The sequence below is a fragment of the Megalops cyprinoides genome, chromosome 19 (genome assembly GCF_013368585.1).
Source record: "Megalops cyprinoides isolate fMegCyp1 chromosome 19, fMegCyp1.pri, whole genome shotgun sequence".
NCBI lineage: Eukaryota > Metazoa > Chordata > Actinopteri > Elopiformes > Megalopidae > Megalops > Megalops cyprinoides.
The window spans coordinates 9,540,853-9,564,820 of NC_050601.1; the positions used below are offsets into that span (position 1 = coordinate 9,540,853).

The 23,968-nt window shown below is 40.4% G+C and overlaps 2 protein-coding genes across 2 annotated transcripts; both read left to right on the forward strand.

The window, feature by feature from the left end:
- Positions 1–3,412: 3,412 nt before the first annotated feature.
- On the forward strand, positions 3,413–5,150 carry psmg3 (proteasome (prosome, macropain) assembly chaperone 3). The gene is made up of 3 exons (XM_036553400.1): positions 3,413–3,517; positions 4,087–4,317; positions 4,432–5,150. The coding sequence occupies exons 2-3, from the start codon at positions 4,102–4,104 to the stop codon at positions 4,582–4,584; spliced, it is 369 nt and encodes a 122-aa protein (XP_036409293.1). The 5' UTR covers positions 3,413–3,517; positions 4,087–4,101; the 3' UTR covers positions 4,585–5,150.
- A 244-nt stretch (positions 5,151–5,394) lies between these two features.
- Positions 5,395–23,633, forward strand: tmem184a (transmembrane protein 184a). Its single transcript, XM_036552746.1, has 9 exons — positions 5,395–5,443; positions 7,721–7,966; positions 12,119–12,284; positions 13,948–14,038; positions 15,525–15,600; positions 16,758–16,849; positions 17,270–17,439; positions 17,737–17,934; positions 22,311–23,633. The coding sequence occupies exons 2-9, from the start codon at positions 7,721–7,723 to the stop codon at positions 22,535–22,537; spliced, it is 1,266 nt and encodes a 421-aa protein (XP_036408639.1). The 5' UTR covers positions 5,395–5,443; the 3' UTR covers positions 22,538–23,633.
- The last annotated feature ends 335 nt before the right edge of the window (positions 23,634–23,968 follow it).

The following is a 23,968-nucleotide window of genomic DNA, read 5'->3' on the forward strand; positions in this document are numbered from 1 at the left end:
CTGATCAATTTCAACCAGCATATTAAATCCATAGTCGATTATAAGACTACACTGACTGGTGAAAAACAGGCTGCTGCATACTGCAGATAAAAATGACCCCCCAACATATCTGCTGTGTCTTTTCAACAGACTGCATGTGACCATATTTCAGATATCATAGGCCCAGAGAAATTTATTTTACTTACTGCCACTGTCTGAAATGTGTAGGTGAACAGGGCAAGAAAACTAATGGCATATGTTCTGATAATAATATACACGCAAAACAAAATTCTTCATATCAGTAATAGGTAACATACCTATTACTAAGGTAACATACCTATTACTAAACCCCTAACAGGATTATTGTGGCTGGATTCTTGAAACAAGAGGGGCTTCAACCACAAATTAATATTCCGGCAGGAGTTTGAGCTGGTCTGCTAAATCCATCTTTTAAAAACTTTTCTTGCAACAGCCCATAATTACCCGCCCTGCTGAGTAAGTGAGTATTTGGTTTAATTAAATGAATACAATGCTCCAATGCTAACAACACAAATTTAATAACAACAAATAAAGGAAAATCTTTTAGTGCCCAAAAGCAATTTCTAATATAATTTTAGACTGTATTAAAAATGGTATTCATTATGACATTGTTGCGTGATATTAACTCAAATTACTGTTCTTGACGGACAAATCTAAACTCCGTATTCAATCTAATGAACATTCAAAATACAACACTTGAATTTGCATTTGATCACTGCATAAGATGAGAAAATAATGAAGTGAACTGTGTTTACTGACTCCTTTATCAGCCAAATAATTCATTGCAATTCCAGGCAACGTGTATCATAGTAAGCTGGGCAACCAGTCAGCTGTCACAAGATGTTCCATAGAAGTTACAGAAGCTTCGGTCTGAAGAAGACAAGGAGAAGAAAGCAAGCTGTACGCCCTCCAGCCATATAAAGGAGACAAGGCTGGCGACAAAACTGCTGAGATACTGACTTCTTTCACAGTCACTCGAAGGCACATACATGAATCAAAGTCTCCTGAAGAATTTTGCAGGTGCAGCAGCGATTTTGATGCACAAAGCGGCCTTTCTGTAAATATTCCAGCGGAGTATCAAACAAGAGCGTCAAACCAACCAGACTCAGCAGAGCCTGTGAAGCATCTATTCAACCTGTGATGAAATGGAAGCAGAGAACATGAAAGGAAGTGTTCTCAAAGGCATGGGTGTTCACTTGGAGACAGATGTGTCTACCTCATGGTATCCAGTATGAAAGACATTGGTCGAATGCATTGCTGCTTTCTCAGCAAGTCAGAGCTTATCCTTTGCCTATCAATGTTAACCTGATTCCTACTTTGGCAAGGAGATACACACTTTTCTTCAGAATTAGACATTTATGTTCATGGAGAACAGCTGGTTATACTGGTTTTCATGTTCCAACTCTTAATTGTTTATTTGAAGTCATTATATTCGTTGGAAGCTCTTCTCCTGTCGTTACAGGTATCAGTCCATTTGTAATTTAATAGCACTGCTACATACACCTGGACTTCAGTACTGGAAGTGTCCATCCCTGTTCTACATTGCTATTACTGGGTGAATGTACTGTACAGATGAGATCATGATTCAAGTGAAATGCAAATCAATATTTGTGTTATGATTAAATTTACTTTTTGGAAGCTTGGAACACAAAGCCTCAGAATCTGCTAATTGGTTGCTTGTCATCTTAAGTAGGTTTATTGCATGCCATTCAACTATGCCAGCTGCATGATGAAAGAGCCACTTACCATGATACAGTTTCTGGGGGGTCACTTTTTGAAATGAAACAAGCATGCAATATATGAAAGCCTACTCCTGTATCACCAATAGTAAAGGTATGTATGTGATTTAAAATAACTGGGTATGAACCCTCTCCTTCACCTGTCCTTGAGAATAATATAGAATATAGGCTATTCCTAATATATTGTAAAAACCACAGTATATGAACAAGTCATAAAGGTTTACAGATGTAACACATATATACATCTATAATGCTAAAATTTTATAACACTTATATACACCAGCCATGGTCTTCATCATAAACAAATATTAAATTCTGGTAGGAGTTACACAGCTGATAAATGAATATTGACTTTCACTGTGTTATGTGACCTTACTAAGGGCTTCTGAATTGTGTAAGAAAGGTCTACAGGCACAAATTTAAAAACGGCATTTCAAAAAGAATTTAAGACTGAAAAGAATCAGTAGAGAGCTGCTGGAAGGTTCCACATGTGATTACAGTTTATCTGTTGTTATTCTTACAGTTTAATGAAATCTCTTGCTGCATAATTATTAAAACACATTGTGAATATATATTAAAACACAATATGTATTTCTGCGGAGAATGGTCAGGATTATTACCGCAATACATTATGCACAAGGAGACTGCCAATTATGTAATAGCTTTTCAAGAATTTGTCGCTTGAAGGCAGTTTTGTCTTGAAAATGTTTTTCATCTATTTAAAGATACCTCTACTAAACCCTGATTAAATTTTTCAAAGTCTGTTCAGCTTCCCTGCAGCCTTTAAAAGGTCAGGGCTGTCACTGCGAGATTAAGAGTTCACTAATATAGCTGTTTTAATGGTGTGAGTGTGGGTGAGCACATTCCACTTACGTCCTTATTCATCTCTAAAAGACACATCTTCTTTAAAGATTACCTCTACATTTTCCCCCTACCGTTTTACTGTTGCTTGCTTAATTTATTACCTTAAATTGAATTTATTATTTTGGATTTGCATTGATCATCTCTCACACAAGCCATTACTGTCTGTGCCCTTACAGATACACTTCAATGGATCGCGTTTTTAGTCTGAATTTAATATTATTTGTATTTCTGTTTTTAGCAGAATAGTGCTGGCGTATGCTTTTAGAGTTTTAGCTGCTGTAATGCTTTTAGATGTAGTAGGTTTACCACTACGTGACTGAATGTGTCGTGCTGAAATGTGCCAAAATACATTACTAAATATCAATGGTTCCGAATTCTGCTGTGGTATGACAATTCTATATTCATTTAAGTAATGTGTAGCAGTGTCCAAATGAATATTACACAGTTCATCCCAAATTCACATGCACTTACATTAAGTCCAAGACTATTTTCTGCTCTGAAGCAGAACTCTACTGAAGTATGATCATCCCGCAGCATTTCTGTGTTACCGTTAATTTAGTCGATCGATTTGCACAGGCCATTCACAGGATTTATGTTTCCTATAAATTCATACTGCAGTTCTCCTGCTTTAAAGTGATGTTGAACAACAGAAGTCTATGGATTACTGCTATGAATTCAGAGAAAATTATCTCAGTTTTTTCTGTGACACTGTGCAAGTAACCCTAGCAACAGCTGCAGCAAACCTCAGCTAAAGAAACGGCTATGCGCTTGCGCAGTAGGACAGTAGCGGAAATGCATGTGATAATGTTAGTGTTCGCGTGACGGTTTGAGGTATCATTTTCTTTATATTAGTGCATATTTCGACACGTTTTTCTCTTAACAATCTACTCCAAACGGTAAGATATACCTCACGCTTTGTAATTAACGCTTAATTTTGAATCTTTCGTTCATTCGATTGCAGATTATTTAAAGACACATAACTACTGTATGGCCTCAACACATGAGGCTTCTAGTGAAGCCTCGGCATGCCGTAGTCAATTCGGGCGATGCAGATCTTGCCATGTACTTTCCATAGCCTTCGAGTTAGCATTGAATCACTAGGTTATTGCAAATGAAATTTGCGTTGTTGCAATAAATTTTATATAATGACTGCTGCTCACGTAGCTAGCTAACTAATGCGCTTATAATTTTGAAGGATTGTAAACTGTATTAATTATCTACATGTAGCTAACGTTACTTAGCTAGCTAGCTAGCTAGCTTGCAAAGTGACAAAGCAACATCAACGACATCCGTTGTGATGTCTGTTTCGCTACTTATCGAATATTGATGTCCGTAATTGTGTATGTGGCTAGCAAGCTAATTAAACAAATTAGTTCACATCGAACATAAGAGTGTAAACGGAACTGAATGTGTGAGGGTACAGAAGCAAGTCGGTCACAGTCTTCCCCACTTTCTTTTCTTCCAGATAAGAGGGGCAGCAATGGCAGCACAGCCCCTGATCAAATCAAAACAGGGAGAGGAGATCATCAACGGTATATCAACTCAAGTGGTGTGCACAGAATTCAGCAACTATATATTTGTAGTCCTCACACAGTATGGGAAGATAGGAACATTGATTTCTGTCACACCCGACTCCAGAGCCACTGACATCAGCACTCCGATGTTCACCACCAAAGTACTTCTGGGAAAAGATGAGGTAATGGTTCAGTGTAACTCCTCCTCATAGTCTGCTTCGATGTAATTATAATGACATCTTAAGGCGTCAATGTGTGATAGCCCTGTGCACAACCTGTTTAATGTCGTTTTGCAGGCCATGACCCATGTGTGTGCCAAACACCTTGTGACATTTGTCTCACAAGAGGCAGGCAACAGGCCTGTTCTGCTTGGACTGGCACTGAAAGACAGCAGCATCGATGGGATAAAAGCCATGAAGGACATGATCAAAAGCTGCCAGGTGTGGTGACAGGACATAGCGATGGACATCGCACAGAATGCTGACCAGAGGATAACATTAGCGAAAGGGGTGAAACTGCCTGACTGGCTTGATGCCAGTGTGAGAGCTGCAAACAATTTTTGTTAAACGTTGAGTGTCAAAGGTTAAAATATTGCATTTCTGTCTTCCGAGGCAAACGTATAGCAGCAAAAACATTTTCAGGAGTTTTGCTTTCTGGGACGAAAATCTAAAGCGAGATTAAGAATGACAGTGTACAGGTTATGATTAAAAAAGTTTTCTAAGTGACATGTTTTCAGGGAGGAAATTAGTCTTCTAAACAGGGTTACTGTAGTCCGTGGTATTTTGATGTAGATCTGGCAGCTGACGTTCTTTGGCCATTTTTTCCCAAATGTTGTGAACAAATGTGAACATGTACAGTAGAGCTCTGTGTTTTTTTTTAAGGGGGGGTCATTGTTCACAGAATGTAAGTCATTACTACACTGTAATGCAGAATTTACATGAATGGTAACAGTAGTGTCCCCTTCCCAATAATCTGATGAAACCTATGGTATTGCCCTGACACAGGTTTCTTTGAATGGCACTTCATGTAATATTTTTGTATCAAAGGTGAAATATTGCATTTATTGTGTAATGATTAATAAAGATAATAAAGTGTATTTGATTAAAGACCCTGTGGTTGTGTGGTTGTAAATGGGCTCAGAGGGTTAAAAGCATCCCTATTTTCAACTAGAAAAAGGTTGTAACCTCAGGTAGTCTACAGCGAGTTTGGTAACCACTGTCACGTGATGAAGACCGTAGGTAAGTCACATGATATGAGTTTGTCCGGTTGCTTGTTCTGCACTTGTTGCCGCTTGATGTTCTTGCCCAGGTAAAGTAAGTTGTGTTTCGGAGCGAAAACCTCTTTGGTTTTGCGATTGCCGTTGAACTATCATTAGGTACCGTTCTGTTATCGGGTCGTATCGAACCTAGTTGATTATCTGTGGACTTGACATCCCCAGGTTATCTGACCCGCTAAACGACGAAGTGTTCACTGTCAACGTCGTAGAGATAAGGGAGCCATTTCACCTGTTGCACCTGTGGCATACTTGTTAATGCTAGAAATTTAAATCTAAACCTCTTTTTTTAACATCGCGATTTTCATATTAAATCGATGTTATATTAAGACGATTTTTGTTATGTTAAAGTTAACCGTATAATTTGGGAAACCTGAGAGTGACAGGTCCTTGTACTTCCTGGTTGCAGGTACGTTGGTAACTAGATAATGCCCTTTCACGAAGTTGCGCGCAAGGAAACAAAAAGACAAGTCAGCCAGCCAGCTGGCCTGCACGGAGCTGGGAACGGATAGCAGCGGCAGAATAGAATAGCTTCACCGGGTTTAGACTGAAGTTTATCATCTAAATACATTCGAAGGTAAATTCCCATTGTAGGTGGCTGGTTAGTCTACTGAGTTCTTTGATGGACTGAGAATGCTTTAAAACCTAATTAGACAAAGGTGTAGAATAGAACATGACAGTGTCTTTTAAAATCATTACCCCATATTAACTGTAATATGCTCTTGTTTTGCCACTAAGATGATGTTTTTAAATATTACAATATTACAGTACTTGTTACAATACAAAACAGATGAGACATTTGTCCTTTGGTAAATTGATGATATAATTTGATGATACAAATACCAATGTTGCGCTTTATTCCAATTACTATGTGTATGTAAAGAAACAAGCATGTGGTGTGTGTTAAGGTAAAACATAAATATACGGGAGTGTACGTGCGCGGGCAGATTTTCAGTACTTTATGTCGTTTAAAGCTCGGTTGTGTTTGAAGTTATTCAAAGTTTATGTGTGCATTGTTTACAAGAACGGCTAAGTGTGTGTTTCTGCCTACAATATATATCTTGTATTTTATTAAGTAGGATATGAATCTGATGATGAGCGTGGAGATGAGATTTCTCAGGTCATCACGCTACTCAGCTTGATATCTGTTTCTCCTTCAGGCTGTGAGCTTTCATGCTGACCCACAAAAAAGAAATCGGTTTCAGATTCCTGTACTCTAAGTTTTACTACGTGACTTATTCTAAGAAAAGAATATAATGTAAAATCTGATTCTGTCATCTCATGTGTTTTAGCCTTGGGCTCTGGCATTTGATTATGTGCTCAGGTAAAGGGTTTTGATGTTGTTTTGGTTTGGATCTGTATATGTTATTGCAAACATTAGCAGAGATTAGCAGAGGCTATATTTGAAACCACATGGAAAATGAGGTTATATTACTGAGAAAAAGGTTTACTGCTGGGGTGTGGCGGAGTGTGAAGAAATCCACATCATTTTAGAACATGGCAGCCGTAAGCAGTTTCCTAATTTGTTCTGCAAGTAAACCATTAAAATGAAGGAAGTAAAATAATGATGATGGAAAATATCTTTTGTGTTGGACTGTTTGTAATTAATATCAAAGACGAAAATGGTCTGCTGCTAATCCTGCACTGACCTTTGCTGATGTTGATGAGTTGTTGGCTTTTAGTGGCACTGTGGTGCAGTCTCAGCCAAAATTCAAGAATTTTTTTTTTCCATTGTACTGCCCTCATTCACATCAGTGGCTAAATATCACATCTGTTTGAGAAATATTCATGCAAATATACATATATAGAAATAAGCAATACACTTACTGAATATGTTATTTTGATAGAAGTCTACATTTTTCAACCAAATGTATGGCCTCCCTTTCTCACAAATGTATTAGTATATACACTCTGTATAGGTGTCAAAGCTCCCTCTGTCATGGATTACTGTTTAAAATATTGGATGTTTCCCTGAAAAATATTTACTCCAACTTGTTTTTTCAGACTTATATGCAGTATCAGTAGCAGCCTCAGCTATTTGTGGAACAATTCAAAACACCGCTGTGATATTATTTGTGTAGATGCTGCAAGCATCCATCAAGTAAACAGAATTCATGGTGCTAATTTACATAAGAGGCAGGGTATGTTCAACAAAGTACTTTTCCTAGTTTTTCAACCCAAGGTGCCTTTTGGTGCAGTTATTGTTGTATGGTTTTTGACTACTTTTTGAAAAGAAAAAAATCATAACCATGTAACTTAATTCATTTATGAGTACATTTGTGGGATGTTTATGAAGATTTTGCTCTTTGCAGATGAATGGTTCGCTGGAAGACATGGTGAATGGTACCCTGTTGATGGGGCCAGCAGCATCCACAGAGGGTGCCACACCTCCTCTCATGTCCTCCGACTTTCCGAATGAGACGGACATGAAAAACGTGACTGTGGTCCGCGCTGGAAACAGAACTATCATTGGAGACGAGATCTTTTTGAACACGATAGCTGCGCAGGCCCTATCGGGAATCTTTGTTTGGTCAGCGCTGCTCATCACCTGCCACCAGGTAAGATCTCAACTGAGCAAGTGTTCACAGTGACCAGTCAAACCATACACAGTGAGTTCCTACTTAAAATTTGTTTTAAAGTTGAGCTTTTATGCACTCGGAGCATTGCTTTCCTGGAAGCTCCATGTCCATTAGAAATTTACAGATGTGTTTCAGCCCGACCAAACTGATCCAACTAGTGACATCAATAAAGCAACCAAGGCCAAGAGCTGGAATGAAGGCAATCTCTTGTGTGGATATCCAGTGGACACCTCGTTACAGGCTTAAAAAGACTTTGACCTGAAGTTCACGGTCCGCTTCAGTGTGTGTTTAAGAAACACCTGCACATTCACAATGTCTACACATTCCACAATGAATGGTGTGAAAAATGGGTTCCATTGGGTGTGTGAGGAGCAGACGTGCAATGTGGTTAATCACCAAAAGAGTGAAAACAAATGGCAGCACTAAATGAAAAAGCAACATGGCCCATAAGGAACAGCACAAGAGGAGCTCTGCTTTATAGCACAGGCAAATGAAAAGCAAATGGGTGTAGGGTAGTGCACTGTCACTGACGGTATTAATGCTTTCCCCACCCTCCACCTATGCCTAAAGCTAATATTTTATACCGGTGTTTGTAATATGAGCACTCTCCCAGACAAATGGGAGTTCCTCACTTGGTTTTTGGAGTCCTTTACTGAATGATCGCATTACTCCCTTAATTCCCCACCCCACTCCTACAGACACGTTGTCACACGCTCTCTATCTGTCATGGGCAGACCAGACCAGAACCCTGTGCTAAATCTTGTCTTGGTTCTGAAAAAGAGCCATGCCAGTTTGTACAGGCCCTTCCCTATTTGTGTGTTAGCCTTCAGTGGTTAAGCAGTAACTCCCCATCACCAACGATGGTGGTATAAGGGATCTGTGATGCTTCTTTACTAGACATGAACACAATACATGACAATTAGAGCCACAGTACCAAGCCCATTCAGAAAATTTGCAGACTGCATGATGTGATTTTTTAAAAATTCTTATGTAACTGGGGTCATTTAGATGTCAGTATTTCCTTTTTCAAACCAATTTATGAGCTATAGAATGCTTCTAAATGGTAGGTCATATAATGTCCTAATCTCCTGAGTGTAGGGGATGTCCCTGGTATATTTAAAATGCTTGAGAAAGCCACATGAATCCCTGCTCCTGATGCATTCTGCAGAGATGGCAACATAGCCGTCATCCACCGTAACACCATATAATAAGTGACCAGCTCTGACCAGCCAGAGAACTAATAAGGTTGTGTATCATAACTACAAGCATTAGTCTACAGCTGCTATGTACAGTGGATCAAATACTCCCAGTAACTTGATTTAACTTATTTGATCAGTTGGGATTTTTCTCAACAACATAGTTTCTAAAATGTGTCCATTCAATTAAGTGAAATTAAACTCTATTAAACAACCAATGCTCCTCATGTGTCTTCTCATCATAGAGGAAAAAAAAACAATAGTGTGACCATGGAAAGAAAGTGTCTTTGTTATCTACTCTCAGTGATCTCAGTTTGAAAGAATGTATTGCAAAAGGTGTCAGGTAACAGAAGCCATATATAACATGGTTGCGCAAGTCTTCAGTAGTTTTCTAATTTTGTTTTTTTTTTTTTTTCTTTTCACTGGCAGTTATTTTATTACATCTCGCTGTATTCCTTTTTGACACATTCCGCTCTTATAAATTAGAATTTACTGTGAAACTGAGTGTGATGCCTGCCAACGTGTACTATGGATTGCATCAATATTGCTGATCAGGGCAGTTATCACACTCCCTTAAAGCCATGCGGTGCAGATCAGCTGGAGCTCCATTACTGCTGTAAATACGCAAACGAAGGAGGTGCCAGCTAAGAGATGAGCTTGCCATACCCTTCGTCAGAGGACACTTTGTGCCTTAATTAAATTGTCTGTTTGGTCTCTGGCAGTTAGTATTGCAGTTATCTTGGAAAGGGATCTCTGTTTGTGTGTGTGCAGGTTTGGAACACATTCTGAATTGCTTTGTGGCCTGACTCTCATATTCAGCTCTCTGCTTCTGTCTGCTGGCAATGACGCATTCTGAATTGTGCTAATAGCAATGGTTATGCTAAATTGTTGTCCACTTGTCTGCAGCAGCAGGGTTGGATAAGGTAAGCACAAGCAAATCCCAAGGAGATTATGCAACCTTCAGAACTGTTATTAGTATTCTGTTGTGCTCTGTTTTTTTTCCACCAAAAAGATGTCTCGAGAGTTGTACTTGGAGCTTGCATGATGAGACTGACAATTGAGGTCGCTGAAGATTACCTCAGTGCTTCCTTGCACTGTTGAAATTTCGGATAGTGTAGAGATGCCTTTTTCTGTCACAGGCTGTTGAATTTCAGATGAATTGCTGCAGATTTCAACTTTTAGCAACAGCACCAGCACTCTGTTTGTGCTGATTTCCATTCTCTAGGGTGTGTTATTTGGCAAAGGACATCTCACCCCCTTTTCAGTTTGTTTATGATAGAGTAAAGGGCACACCATCCAGGTCCAGCCCAGAGAGTTAGGTGCCCCACAGCTTTAATGGAGGAAGGTTATTCTGTATATTACTTTAATAAATAAAATCTCGGCTGCTTTAATGGGCCTCGATTGGACCTGTTTGGCCGCTCAGCCCTTGTGCTGTTCAGTCAGGGCAGAGCTGTCTTGCTGTCAGGAGGCAGAAGGACTGGGGCTTTTTGCTGTACTCTGGGGAAAACGAATGACGTCGTTCTGCCACCAGCTTCACCTTTCAAGAGCATCAAATCCATCACACTCCTGTACCAAATAACGGAGCTGCAATAGCTGTTTGATCAATCTGTTCACTGGTATTAGCAGCAAGGAGCCATGGAGGAAATGAGAGCCAGAACATGACGTCCTCACTCAGAACACACCAGGGAAATGTCTAACTCTCTGTATTTCAGTATTACTGATATGGGAAGAACATCTAGAGATAGACCTCTTTTGGTTCATTTCTGTTGCAGTTCTCCCCTGAATATCCTTGATGTAAGATTTATATATGTTCAGAAGCAGAATTTATGTATCTGTTTGTTGGGCCTTTATTCATCTTAATGCTCAAAATCCCAGTGAGGAAAAACATCAGTATGTGCAATGGGGCCTGGAGGCACACAGTACATGATGCACTGAATCACTGCATTACTATAAACAGTCTAAAAATGTAAGAAAGTGATATATGGTTTGAGATGGCATTAGATGCCAGTGTTATAGAGACAAATTGCTTTTAACTGCAAAATGGTAACACATTTAACTGTAGCCAACAAATTGTGTGTGAGACAGTTTTAAAGCTAGATTGTGGAAGTTTGGTGTAAGTATTAGTTAATGTTGGTTTGTAGTTGCAAAGTGAAAATTGCATTTCTTTTCTGGAGCACCGTTACCAATAAGTTTGAACAATTGATATGATAACCGCATAGGGGTTTACTAAAACCCTTGATTTGGCTGATCAAGGGTCCCTTGGTTCCCTTCAGTAGCCAAAAATTGCTTTGTGTACCTCTTGCAGCTTGCAAAAATCTTGCAGCTTTTTGTAATTTAAATTTCCATTACCATCTTATTAATTCCATATGATACCTCCTCAAGCCCCTCTTGTTTTTGGTTTCCCTTTTATATATTTGATTTCTTTCCCTGATTTGTTCTTGCCAACCTATCAAGAGTCCACATTCCTGGCTGTGACCTCAGAGCTGACAGGAATGTGCTTCATCTTTACAGGCCATATTTAGTCACTCCTTTTTATCTATGATATGCTGCATCTAAACACTGCCTGCCTGGTCAGATCAGAGAATTAAAGCACTCAGCGCTGATTAATGTGTGATTCAGGCACAAACCAAAGGCATGATCTATCAACGCATGTTCACATATACAGCTTAATGCATTTTTTGCACTGTAGATGCCCTCATACAGAGTAAATTACAGTGGCCTGTATCTGCCTTATTTCCATATTAAATACTGCATTGGATATGGTACAATCTGTATCTCTTTCACAAAAAGGTGCAACAGGGGTGCTTAGCCAGGATTCAAACTCCTGACCCACAGGTGTAGATCCTACATCTGTAATCATTACAGCACCAAAACATCACAGTCACAGTCACAGTGTGTCCGTACAATCATGGCATGCATTTATTTATTTTTTCAGATTTACATGCACCTGCGGTCATACACCATCCCAAACGAGCAGCGCTACATCATCCGGATTCTCTTCATCGTCCCCATCTACGCCTTCGACTCCTGGCTCAGCCTGCTCTTCATCAGCAACGACCAGTACTACGTTTACTTTGATTCCATACGGGATTGCTATGAAGGTAACGGAGAGACACTGTGCTTCTTCCTCCTCCTCCTCCTCCTCCTCCTCATCCTCCTCCTCATCCTCTTATTCCTCATAACTTGAATGGATATGCTTATGTTCTATCGTGCTGGAAGCCTCTCTGGTTAACAGCATCTGCTAAATGAATGTAAAATGATGTAATGTAATTTAATAACACTACAGCCTGTTTATCTCTAGCACTCTGTTTGACTGATCCACATGCTATGGGAGGTGTCGGTAGACATACAGTCTAACTCCTGTGACACTTTGTTCTTAACTCTTGAGTGACTCGGGCAAGTGTTACTTTGTTGCAACTCTTATCACATCGTTACAAGCTCAGCAGATGGCCACAGAAATTACTAAAAAATATTGTTGAGAATAAAAATAAACACAGATACTTGGATAAGTGAATTACTCAACAGTGCTGAAATTGAACACCTCCGTTTTGTTTTTGAGTGAAAGCGTGGTGATTCTGGGTCCAGAGGAAATGGAGCAGAGGGCATTGTTTGGAATGCTGCAGATAGCGTTGCTGAGGGGAACTGACCCAACCTGTTCTGTCTCACCTGTTTTCTAATGCCCATAAGTATAGAGGAGCTATTGTACATGGTGCAGTGTTACAGTGTAGCAGCCGCCCAGAGGGTGTGACTTTGACCTGTTTCTCTCCTGTTTTCAGGCAATTTCTCATTGTACGTTGCCAAAAATAGGGACTGACTTCAGCTGTCACATTCATGTTAAACTCTATATTTGGCGATGGCATCCTGCTTATATCATGGTTTTATGTTTAAAGAAATTTTTTATATAATAAGCACAGATGAGCATTCACATGTTCTCTCCATGGTAATAGCATGAATGTTTAATCCGTAATGTATTTATTCCTTTTGTATTCATTGTTTAGATGTACTTGTAAGAGAATATGGCACCGCGTTGCTTTTATTAACAGTTATTCTGTGTTACTGTCATCATCACATGCTGACAGGAGTTTGTGTGACAGCTGAGGTGAATTACATGCAAAAGGATTATGTGTAATTTGAAAACGAGAGTGGGAGAATTGCGGAATGTTACATACATCATTTATTTGCAAGGCTATGGATTATTCTCAAGAGTTGAGATGGAATTGCATGTTTTAATAATAGTTTTTGAATATGATAGTTTCCAACTTAAAGAGCTTATTTGAACATTAAACCAAATAGAGAATGAAAGTGAGGCCCAGCTGATTTCTGCACGGAGCTGTGTGAGATTGTCAATTGACAGCCCTTACATTAGATTTGCCTAAGCCCACTTGAAATAGTAACAAAGGATTATTGGGGATTTTCAGGTCAGAGACGCATCTGAGCCCCTCTGCCTGTACTCTTCACTCAAGGAAACTGATGGGCTGAAATCCTCAAGCATGCAGTTTTTTTGTAGGGTGGTTCGCACTGCTCAGAAACAACAAACAGTTGTTTTTTTGTCTTTTATTTTCCACATTTCAAAAACTGACCTTAAGACATGTTCAAGGTCATTAGGCCTGTTCTTTAGGTAAAAAAAAAAATCATTAAATTTATGTTCAGAACCAAAGGCTTTTCCTGAGTTTCGTCTTCTCACAGAGCTGTTGTAGGTGGCTTTTGAACACAGAGCATGCTCTCACATTTGAGCTCTTTTTTTTTGTCTCCTTGATTTTACAGCATTTGTCATTTACAACTTCCTGAGCCTGTCCTTTGAGTACCTGGGGGGAGAGAGTGCCATAATGTCTGAAATCCGGGGCAAGCCCATCCAGTAAGTGTTCCCATTCCACCGCCCAACAAGTGACACAATAGCTGGCTCCCCTTTCATGACCGCTTATGCAGTTATGCTTTTGTGGAGACCCACCTCCAGATCTGTTTGTGTGTCATATTCCTTATGGCCTCTTTTGTAATGACATAGTTACTGAGGTTTTACTTATTTAAAAATAATAAAAAGGTGGGTGGACCCTTTGCTTTTAATATTTTTACATGCATAAATTGCACTTTTTCTCCCATACTGGATTAAAGGTTTTCTTGTGACATGACAGCAGAGGTCACCTTCTTCTGAACTTCAAAAGAACCGGAAACCATTTTTGACCATGTGTTTTGACAGATTCAAAAATTAATTCATTTTTATCCATACAACCTTTTTTGAACAGTTGGGTAATGCCTCTTTCATAACTTTACATGACCTTAAAATGTCTCTGAATTTTGAGACAGTTGGTATGGAAACCTCTTCTCCTGAGGTCATTTGACATGGAATGAGTCATAAGTGACATTGAGAATACAGAGTGAAACTTGCCTTCTGGTTGTCTCCAGCTGGAGGCAGTTCAGTCAAGTGACTGTTTCAGCAGCGTTATTCTTGCCTGCCTCATTGTGCTTGCATTATTTAAATAAAGTGCCTCTTAATTGCCTCCTGTTATTCTGATCCAGTAGCTTCAATGTCCTGACACAAAACCTCATTAATGGCCAATAGTCGCACACTACTGTCGCATTCTGCATTGCATTTATTTATGCTGCTAATGCCATGCTACTGCTTTTTCTTACCTTATAATGTATTCAGACACTTTGGGTAATGCATGCGTTTACTCACTGTGTTAAATAATGACTGCAGGCTAATATGAGATCAGTTTACACCGATGACTGTATCAGTGAACTGACTGCTGTCAGTTGAGGAAGCTTGTGCCAAAAGGCTGTTCACAACAATGTCTTTCAGTTGCTGAAAAACATTTGTAGTGCTTACCTCTGAATGACAGAGTCTGCATATTTAAAAATGGCTCAGCTGGGTAAGGCAGTTCGTTCCACACAAGCTGAGTGTGGGTGTGAGTCTGAGCTGGTTCTTTAGGTAAAAAAAGTCCAGGAGCAGCGGGAGAACACAGTTGGCTTGGGGTATGCTTTGTTGGTCAGGGTGTGCTCATATTGGCACTGTGTCACCCTGTAGTGGCTCGTGAAATGCCTACGAGTCACTTGGATGACATCAGTAGGGATGTGCCCGTCCTCCAGTGGGTGTTCACTTAATTGTGGTAAACTGTGGGACTTATATTGTGCAAAGACATGAGCCTAGTGTAGCACAACTGACTATTCCTAATTGGCTGAAAAAGAGAAATGGGATAAAGACAAATATTTTAACAGTACACCTCTGTAACCTATGTTGCTCTGGTAAACTACAATAATGTAATGTAATGAAAATGGCAAATGGCTAGGTATTTAAATATCAAGTTAGAAGAGTAACCATGACTACTGCTTTAATTTATGTCTAGATCCAGCTGCCTGTATGGAACCTGCTGTTTGGCTGGATGCAGCTACTCCATTGGCTTTCTACGATTCTGTAAACAGGTGAGTTTCAATGGTCTTCCTGCTACGAAGAGCAACTTTAGGACTTTTCCTCTATGCTTTGAAAAATAGTAAAGGGAAAAGGTTAGGTTTGAAAATGACCTTTCTGTGAATTCTCTGTGATTATTTGATAAGATAATCTTGCTGCTGACCACTAAAAAAGTACCTAAATAGAATGAAACCATAGCAATATCCACTGTGATATAATAAGGGCTGTCAGCTGAAAACTGTTCTCATAGACTAGTGTAATCCTGCAACCATTAACTGCATAACACAGACAAAAATTTGTTTTGACAACGATGTCTTCAGAACATTGAGTCCACTAGAAATGAATATTTGATAAAAATGGGAAGAGATAAATATAATTTGGCATGACGGATCTCCTGCGTGCAATGTTTTCAAAGAATAGGCTTGCATGCCTTCAGGTAGCATATCTGTTCAAATCAGTATAGTTTTATAAATCCATCAGTTTTATACAGCTTAGCAGCATGACACGATAGAAGTATGTTCCAGTTCTATGTTGACCTGCAGTATTTAGGCATAAATCTAGAATGGTGACTGCAAAATCAGTATCAAGTTAATGTAAGTCACTGTTTATTTGCTTAAAGTTTATTGGGAAAATCTACAAGCAACTTTAAATAATTCGGAACATTCTATTTTAATGTCAGAAACTGGGAACAGTTACTTAAAGTGGCAGTAGGTCAGACATAGGAAAGGCACACAGCTTAGACAGTTGCCCCAAGCAGTCTCTAAATTTTGCTTTTGAAAATCGGGGGAAATTATACTCAAAAAAGTAAACAGAATAGCCACTGATTCCTGCTTTGATTTTGTGTCTGTCAGCCATGGCTAATATACAGAGCCAGCAGGGTGATATATATAGACTGATCAATAGTGTGAAGATGAATATCAGAATACAACATATTGCCCATAATGAAGCTTGTGCAGTATGTCTATCTGGTATATAGCAATATTTGTGCACCTGACTGAATATTCTGTGTTTATAATGATTATTAATGTTTTCTCCCTAAAAGTGTTAGGTACTGCACATTTTCATTCATTGGAAAATCTGTTTGAAAACTGGTGGGTGCAAGCAGCGATGTCGGTCTGAATCAAACCCTAATGGTCTTTGTTTGTTTGTGTCTGTCTGTGTCCATGTCCAGGCAACTCTGCAGTTCTGCGTTGTAAAGCCCATCATGGCTGTCATCACCATCTTGCTACAGGCCTTTGGAAAATATCACGATGGAGACTTTAAGTGAGCCTCACATTTCATTCATTTGATTTCCTCTCTTTTGCCTGTAGCTAAAATTAGCTGGAAGTTCCTTATGAAGACTGAGGAGGAACGATAAATGGAAGAAAGTTATATTCGTACACAGTTAATATGCACAGTTTAAATCACTTAAAGTGTGTGCCCACATTAGGATGGCCTCTTATACTTATTTTTTCTAGCCATGCTCCTTATGGTTAAAGACGAGGGCCTCAAAGTTACATAATCTAAAGTAATGTTCTTTGTCTTTAGCTATGAATACTTTATTTTTTTACTTCTGGTGTAACAAGTAGTTTAGTGCACATTTACCATTAGAATGATGATGATGATGATGATGATGATGATGATGATGATGATGATGATGATGATTTGAGATGGAATCAGACTCTCCTCCCTTCCTTTGTCCAGTGTGACGGGTGGATACCTCTACATCACCATCATTTACAACATCTCCGTCAGCCTGGCCCTGTACGCGCTCTTCCTCTTCTACTTCGCCACCAGTGACCTGCTGAGGCCGTATGAACCCGTGCTCAAATTCCTCACCATCAAATCCGTCATCTTCCTCTCCTTCTGGCAAGGTGAGGCCACCTTCTTCACGAACATTTCATTGATTCGACCAGAAAGGAAAGTGCGACTGTTTTGCGGTAAACTTCTGAAGTTCAGCGCAGTTTGAGATTTCGGTTCCTTCTTTGGTCCGCACCCGTCATCGTTAACCAAGGAAGTATGTACTCTTCATCCTGAGTTCAGTTGTTTTTTTGTGCTGTTTTGTTTTGTTTTTTGTTTTCATCTGAAATACCTCCCGACATTATGAAGACATTGTTGTGAAGTCGTGTCTGACACGAGCCACGCTAAGTGTACAACATCTGTCCCTTCAGGCATGGTGCTGGCCATCCTTGAGCGCTGCGGCGTCATCCCAGAGGCATTGGTCATCGACGGACACGAGGTGGGGGCCGGCACCGTCGCCGCAGGCTGGCAGAACTTCATCACCTGTATCGAGATGTTTTTCGCCGCCATCGCACTCCGCTACGCCTTCACCTGCACGGTGTACCAGGAGAAGGAGGCCGAAACACCAGGTTTGTGCACCTCCAAACCGTCGGTTCACTCAAAGGGGTTGGGGACGTGTTTATGTAGGCGCAGCAGAGAGGCCGGTGGCAGCTGACTGACATACTCAGGCAACATGTCCTACCCTATTCCACACTTGCTGTTTGTGTAGAGTGGAAGTTGTTAGAAGGTAATTTACTAGGGCTTCAAGCATTCAAAAGAGGAAATTCACAACATTATTTAAAATTTTGTAGCAGTTTAATAGCAAATTTTAAATCATGATGTGTATGTGGTAATGGCTCAGGGGTGAGAAAGTTTTCCTGTAGTTAGTCAAGAGGGGGAGGGCATGTTGGCTTATCTGGAGCATTTAGGAGAGCTGAGGTGGCTGACAAGTTTAAATGCAGGCAATTAAGATCAGTGAAAAAAGAACACATGAAATGAACACATTTTGCATACTTTCTAGGTATATTTTGAATGTATGTCACAGGTATGGAAACTATGGAAATTGTTGACATGTTTGAGCAAAATGTGATGCTGCAGCTGATTTGTCTGCAGACACCCTCATATTAAAGCAAGAATGTCTTTGTGCTTTTCTTCATTAAAACAAATACAATCTGCACAGACCACAGTAAGAGACGCCATAAGATCTGCTGCTGCTGCTGCTGCTTGTGTACATATTTGACTTTGGAAAGGACATTGACATACCCTTTAAATGTAATCTGCCCTGCAGAAGGCTCTGAAGGGCGTCTCCTGAAGTCCTTGATCTCTGCTGTTTTTGGCTTATCTCAACCCATATTTAAAACCTGATAATGCTCGTTCTTCATCAGTACCGCTACAGCGCTTGGCAAGTTGACACTTCCCAGACAGGGTTGATGCGCAGTACACAGCTTTGCAGAAAGTTCCCCAGAAGAAAGTGTTGGGGTTGCTGGCAACTCAGTCTTTTACTTCTTCCTCTGGGACTTGAATACTGTGACTCTCGGTAGAAAAGACTGGTTCAGGACACCTTGCCGAGAGATGAATTGGTTTTCATGTCCTCTGTGTTCTGACTGGCACAGAACCGGAATATCTAAACAGAGGAGCCGTTTTCTGACGTCAGCACTTCTTCACATGAAAAGAAACAAACTAAAAGTCGGGGAAAGATTCCGCGGCTTGCAATATCAATCATTTCAACCCATTCTCTTCCCCTTAGAAATCCCATGGTGGCCGTGGGCTTTAAGACAAAAAAAGAAAGAGAATTGCTAAGCGCCGTTGAGGCATGAAGGGTTTTCATCCTCGTCTCATTTGACCGCTGATGTTCTCTTCTTCTTTCTCAAGGATCAAAAACAATCTCTGACAAAATGAATCAACGATATTCTATTTGAGTTTGTGTTCAGAGCTTTTTAACCCCTCTGTATTGTTCACAGATTTAATTTGCCTCCAGATTCAGTCCTAATTAAGTAAGATTTTTTTTTTTTACTCTCAAGGATGTCATTCACTGAAATTAATTAAAAGATAAGTTAAGTTTATTGTAGAATGCAAATGTATTGACTCAGGGAGAGGCAATGGGTTGCACATTACAATGGGGCATATCACCCACTTTGACAGTTTAGCTGTCATCACGGGCTGATTCATCTCGGTTCTCGTAAATAGGCCAGAGTAAATCAAAGCTTCAGCATTTGGCAGTTTATGGCAGTCTTGTCAGGCCACAGCTTGGCCCATAAAAACCTGTGAAAAGCTTAAATCTTTTGCATTTTTTCCCCCAAATCTCTGCTGAGTTTGAGTCAGGACGGCGGGAATGCATGGGTCAGCTGCTTTTTCTGCGCTGGAAATGTCACGACTCTGTATGGTTTTGATGTTTGCGGAGCCTCAGCTGGCAGAAGGCGCCCCCCTTGGCGATTCTTTTGAAACCCTAATGTATGTGTAGTTCCAGGCAGGCCGGCTGTGAGGAGAAGCTCAGGAAGGCGCGCTAAAACTGCATCTTAACCGCGAGCAAGCGAGCGCGTGACCCCAGAGACCTAACTGCGGCTCCGCCGCTGCCGACCCTCAAATGGGCCGCGATTTCATCTCGTCTGCACCGCCGCACATCCCGCGGCTTTGTTTAGACACGGCGGGTTTACGGGGGGGTTTACGCGGGGGAGGGGGGCTGCGGCCCGCGGCCAGAAGCACGGGGAGTTCCGCAGGCGAACCGGGAGTCTTTGTATACTGAGAGTAAGAATGAGAATGAGATGTGGCTCGCTGTCTGCACACGCCGCTCTCTTGTCACCTCTGGCTGCGCTTTCATCCATCAACGCAAAGAATGGCTGAGCTTAAGGGAGCGTTATACCAAGAGGCCCTCCCCACTGCCGGCCAGGGGGCATTCGTAAAAATAATCATAGAAGACTTTATGCATCCACTGCTTAAATGCCCAAGGGAATCCCTAAGCTGGGGAGTCTCATTGAATGGCTTTTGTCAGATATTTTGCTATGGAATTTAGCAAAAACTGCCTGAATTAGTTGGGGGTTTTTTTTTTGCCCCTAATAGTCTCTTACCCCTGAAGATGTTTCTTGTTTAAATGCCCTGTCTATCAAATCGGTAGTTATCTGTTTTGGGGATATGAAAGAAACGGCCTAGCCCTTCCACGGCTGGGAGGCACAAGGTGTCACACTTCATAATGAAAATGTATTCCGAGGACTAGCGCAGGATTCGATGGCGTGAAAAATGCTCATGTGATTTTTATCCAGCAAAACTGGCATTGTGCACTGGCATATGAGGAGAGTTCAGCCGGGGTTATCGGCTCCTTGCGTCTTGTGTCGGTGTGTCACTGGTGCCTTGTCACTGGTGCCGTGTCCCAGGAGCTGAACTGTGAGAGACGGAGCAGGTTGTCATAGGCGCAGTCACTGCCAGCCGCATTTGCTCTTGCCTGGTCAGGTACCCATCAGCTTCTGCAGGTTCCCCCGTGTCACTCTTCTGTTGTGACACCCGGCCACCAATGCAGTCCATTGAGCAGGGACTGCTGCCCCTGTCTACCTGTCTATTGTCAAACTGACACCTGGGCTAAAAATGTTTAACACATTAATGCGGATTCCAAGGTCTAGGCCTGAATGAATATGGTACTCGGAGAATCGTTGTAGCACGTAATAATATCATATTCAGATGTTTTTTTACCCATGTAGGTTTTCGCAAGTGTTTTAATTCCATGTGGCAGGATTGCACATGGCAGCCTATTTTCACGGCAGGTCAACTAAAACAACAGCACCAATGCTGACAGCATGGACACTCTCCAAAGCACGGAGTGAAACGTCGTTGAGCTCGTGTGAAAAGGCTTAAGTGTTTAATGAGGCCTTCGCTAGTACTGCGACGCAATTAAAACAGCCTTTTGAAGTCGAAACAGTCTCATCTAAATTATTTGTTTGTTTACTTGCTTTTACAACTTATTGCACAGTGTCTCATTTGAAATACCAGTTGCTTTGCTGGCAAATATGGGGACAGTAGAATTGTTTGGATATTAATGAAATCTGTGGTTGTCATATGGAACCATGAAAGGGAAGATGCATCTAAAAAGTTCCATGAAAAATTAAAGTTATTCTACTATTCCATTTAAATGTTCAGTAAATAAATAGTTTTTACTTTTGATGTAGAGTGTTTGATCCTGTTAAAGGCAACTTTCTTAAAAATTGATTACTATTTATTTGCTATCTAGATAAATGAAGTGTCATCACTATTAATGTAGAATGTTTATGCCTTGACAACTTTGATGCAACCATGCTGTTCTTGGCATACATAGACAAACAAACCTGAGCTATTATAGTACTGAAAGAGGATAGCGGGAAACATAATGAAGTCTAGTGCCCCTCAGTGTAAGTGCATTTACTGCCATTGGGGGAAAAGTTTTTGACTTTTTGTCTTTGAGCCTAAACTTCAAATTTATGAATTAAGGAAGTGTTTTTTCATTTTATGGACTGTTCCAGAAAGATAGTGCTGTTTACATCTGGGGGTATTATCTGGAGACCATGAAAGACCATAAAATAATCTGTTTTGATTTCGATAGGCAGTTCGCAGTGCTATAGAATAATAGATTTTATGCATTTTTATGCATTTGCTAATGTGCAACAGATGGTTCACATGATTCTGACATGCTGTAACATATTAAAATATCAACTAACTAGTGGCTCATTCAGTTAAGAAACTTGCTCTGAGTGGCCTGGGTTTGAAGCTAGACGTGTCTATGGCCAAGAATGACCAAGCACCTGCAGTCCACACTATCTTCAGTGCTGCTTTAAGATTAATTTAATGCACAACTGGCTATTCCAAACCAGGGGAAAAAGGGGGAAAGCATAAATAATGAAAAAGAGTCACAACATTAAGAGAATGGATAACACAGTGATGGATGAGTAGAATTAGAGATGCATGCAGATTTACTATAAACATGCTTTCGTATGGCGCTTTGCAGCCAGCAACGCCCCCATGCAGAGCATCTCCAGTGGCCTGAAGGAGACCATAAATCCGGGGGACATGGTTCAGGACGCCATCCACAACTTCTCCCCGGCCTACCAGCAGTACACACAGCAGTCCACCCAAGAGGTGGTTCCGCCGAGCCACAACGGCACGCCCGGGTCCACCCTCAGCACGAAGAAGAACGACAAGATAATGCTGATCACCTCGGACGACGAGTTCTAGGGCCCGTTGGGGCAGTTCGTCACATCAGCCAAACAAAAGCCAATGTCTGCCCCCAAGGGTTACCTCTCATCTCTGCATATATGATTGGATTTTACCTGCATCGATCATTCAATCTGTGGCCTCTGATTTGTCTGATGTCTGATTTGACCACAGTATGCTTTGGCCTTCACTTTGTCACACATTCCGTTCTCTTTAAGTTCAGTGATTGCTGAACATGTTGTGCAAGAATTCAAAAAGAGAGTACGCTGACATAAATTAAGTTCTCAAAATTAAGGGCAAAGCATATTGTCATTAGGCTGACCAAAGTTAACCATTTGCAATTAAAATGTAGTGGTGGATTAGCACCAAAGCTGGATAACAATGGCAGAGACAAATAACCTCCAAATAATCAAATAATGCCATCCAATGCATCTAAAGGGGGTTAATGAGGACTGATTTTATGCGGTAAAATACAATATGCAGACCGTATTGAGTCATGTCTGAAGTTCAGGTAGATAAACGCACCAACCACAAAAGTATATACTCTTGTCTTCATTCATATATTGGAAGAGGGTCTCAGTAATGTTGGAAATGAAGGACGAGAAAGCTCTGACTAATAATAGCCTTTGCATGTTAGAATATTGATATACGGCAGCCTGCTGTGGACCTCCTGACGAACAGGATGAGCTCTGTGAGGATGAACAAGATGAAGGCTGACAAGCTGCCTACAAGAAGGCGTTTGATGCTGGTTTTTTTGCTTCAAAATGTTGACTGTTCTGCACTGGTGTCCCTCTGTGTCCCTTGATGACTTTGCGAGATTAATGTGTTGCATAAAGGATTGCAATATCTTTGTGAATATCCTCTTTAAGCATTGAAATTATTCATGACACTGCAATACCAAACACGGGTGGAGAGGACAAGCTCCGTCTATCAGCCTGTTTTAATGACTAAACACTTTTAAAAACTATGCACGCAAATCTTTGTTTTAGTACCTTCCCTACTCATGATTGCACAGAAAAATACTTTGGAGACTTCTCACCTTTCATAAAGAATGAGGCACCTGTCATCTAATATAATCATGACTGTTTGATACACGCCATTTATTTTATTGCTATGTGTTTTCACAAGTGTTCTAAATAGTTGATCTTACAGCCTTACAGTTCATGTTAAGCAGTAAAAGTGTGTGTGTGTGTGTGTGTGTTTATATATTGTAAATTAAATGTAAATATTAATTTCCTTCATCTACATTAATGTAAAATATTATGTATATAGCAGCTGTTACTATAAGCTTTTCAGTGATGCTCATTTGATGTCAGCAGACCATGTAATGGACACATCTATGAGCGTATTTTAAAGCCATGTATACTCTATTTGGTTGTTGAAGACTTGTTGCAGTACCTCCATCTTGAAATGAAGAGATTATTTTGAATTTTTCTCATGTAGGAATAAGCA

Bases quoted from the DNA above. Each gene is read 5' to 3' on its own strand.
- psmg3 (XM_036553400.1), top strand. From the start codon at position 4,102: ATGGCAGCACAGCCCCTGATCAAATCAAAACAGGGAGAGGAGATCATC. The intron at 4,318-4,431 runs GTAATGGTTCAG...GTCGTTTTGCAG, and splicing joins TACTTCTGGGAAAAGATGAG to GCCATGACCCATGTGTGTGC.
- tmem184a (XM_036552746.1), top strand. From the start codon at position 7,721: ATGAATGGTTCGCTGGAAGACATGGTGAATGGTACCCTGTTGATGGGG. The intron at 7,967-12,118 runs GTAAGATCTCAA...TTATTTTTTCAG, and splicing joins TGCTCATCACCTGCCACCAG to ATTTACATGCACCTGCGGTC. The intron at 12,285-13,947 runs GTAACGGAGAGA...TTGATTTTACAG, and splicing joins CATACGGGATTGCTATGAAG to CATTTGTCATTTACAACTTC.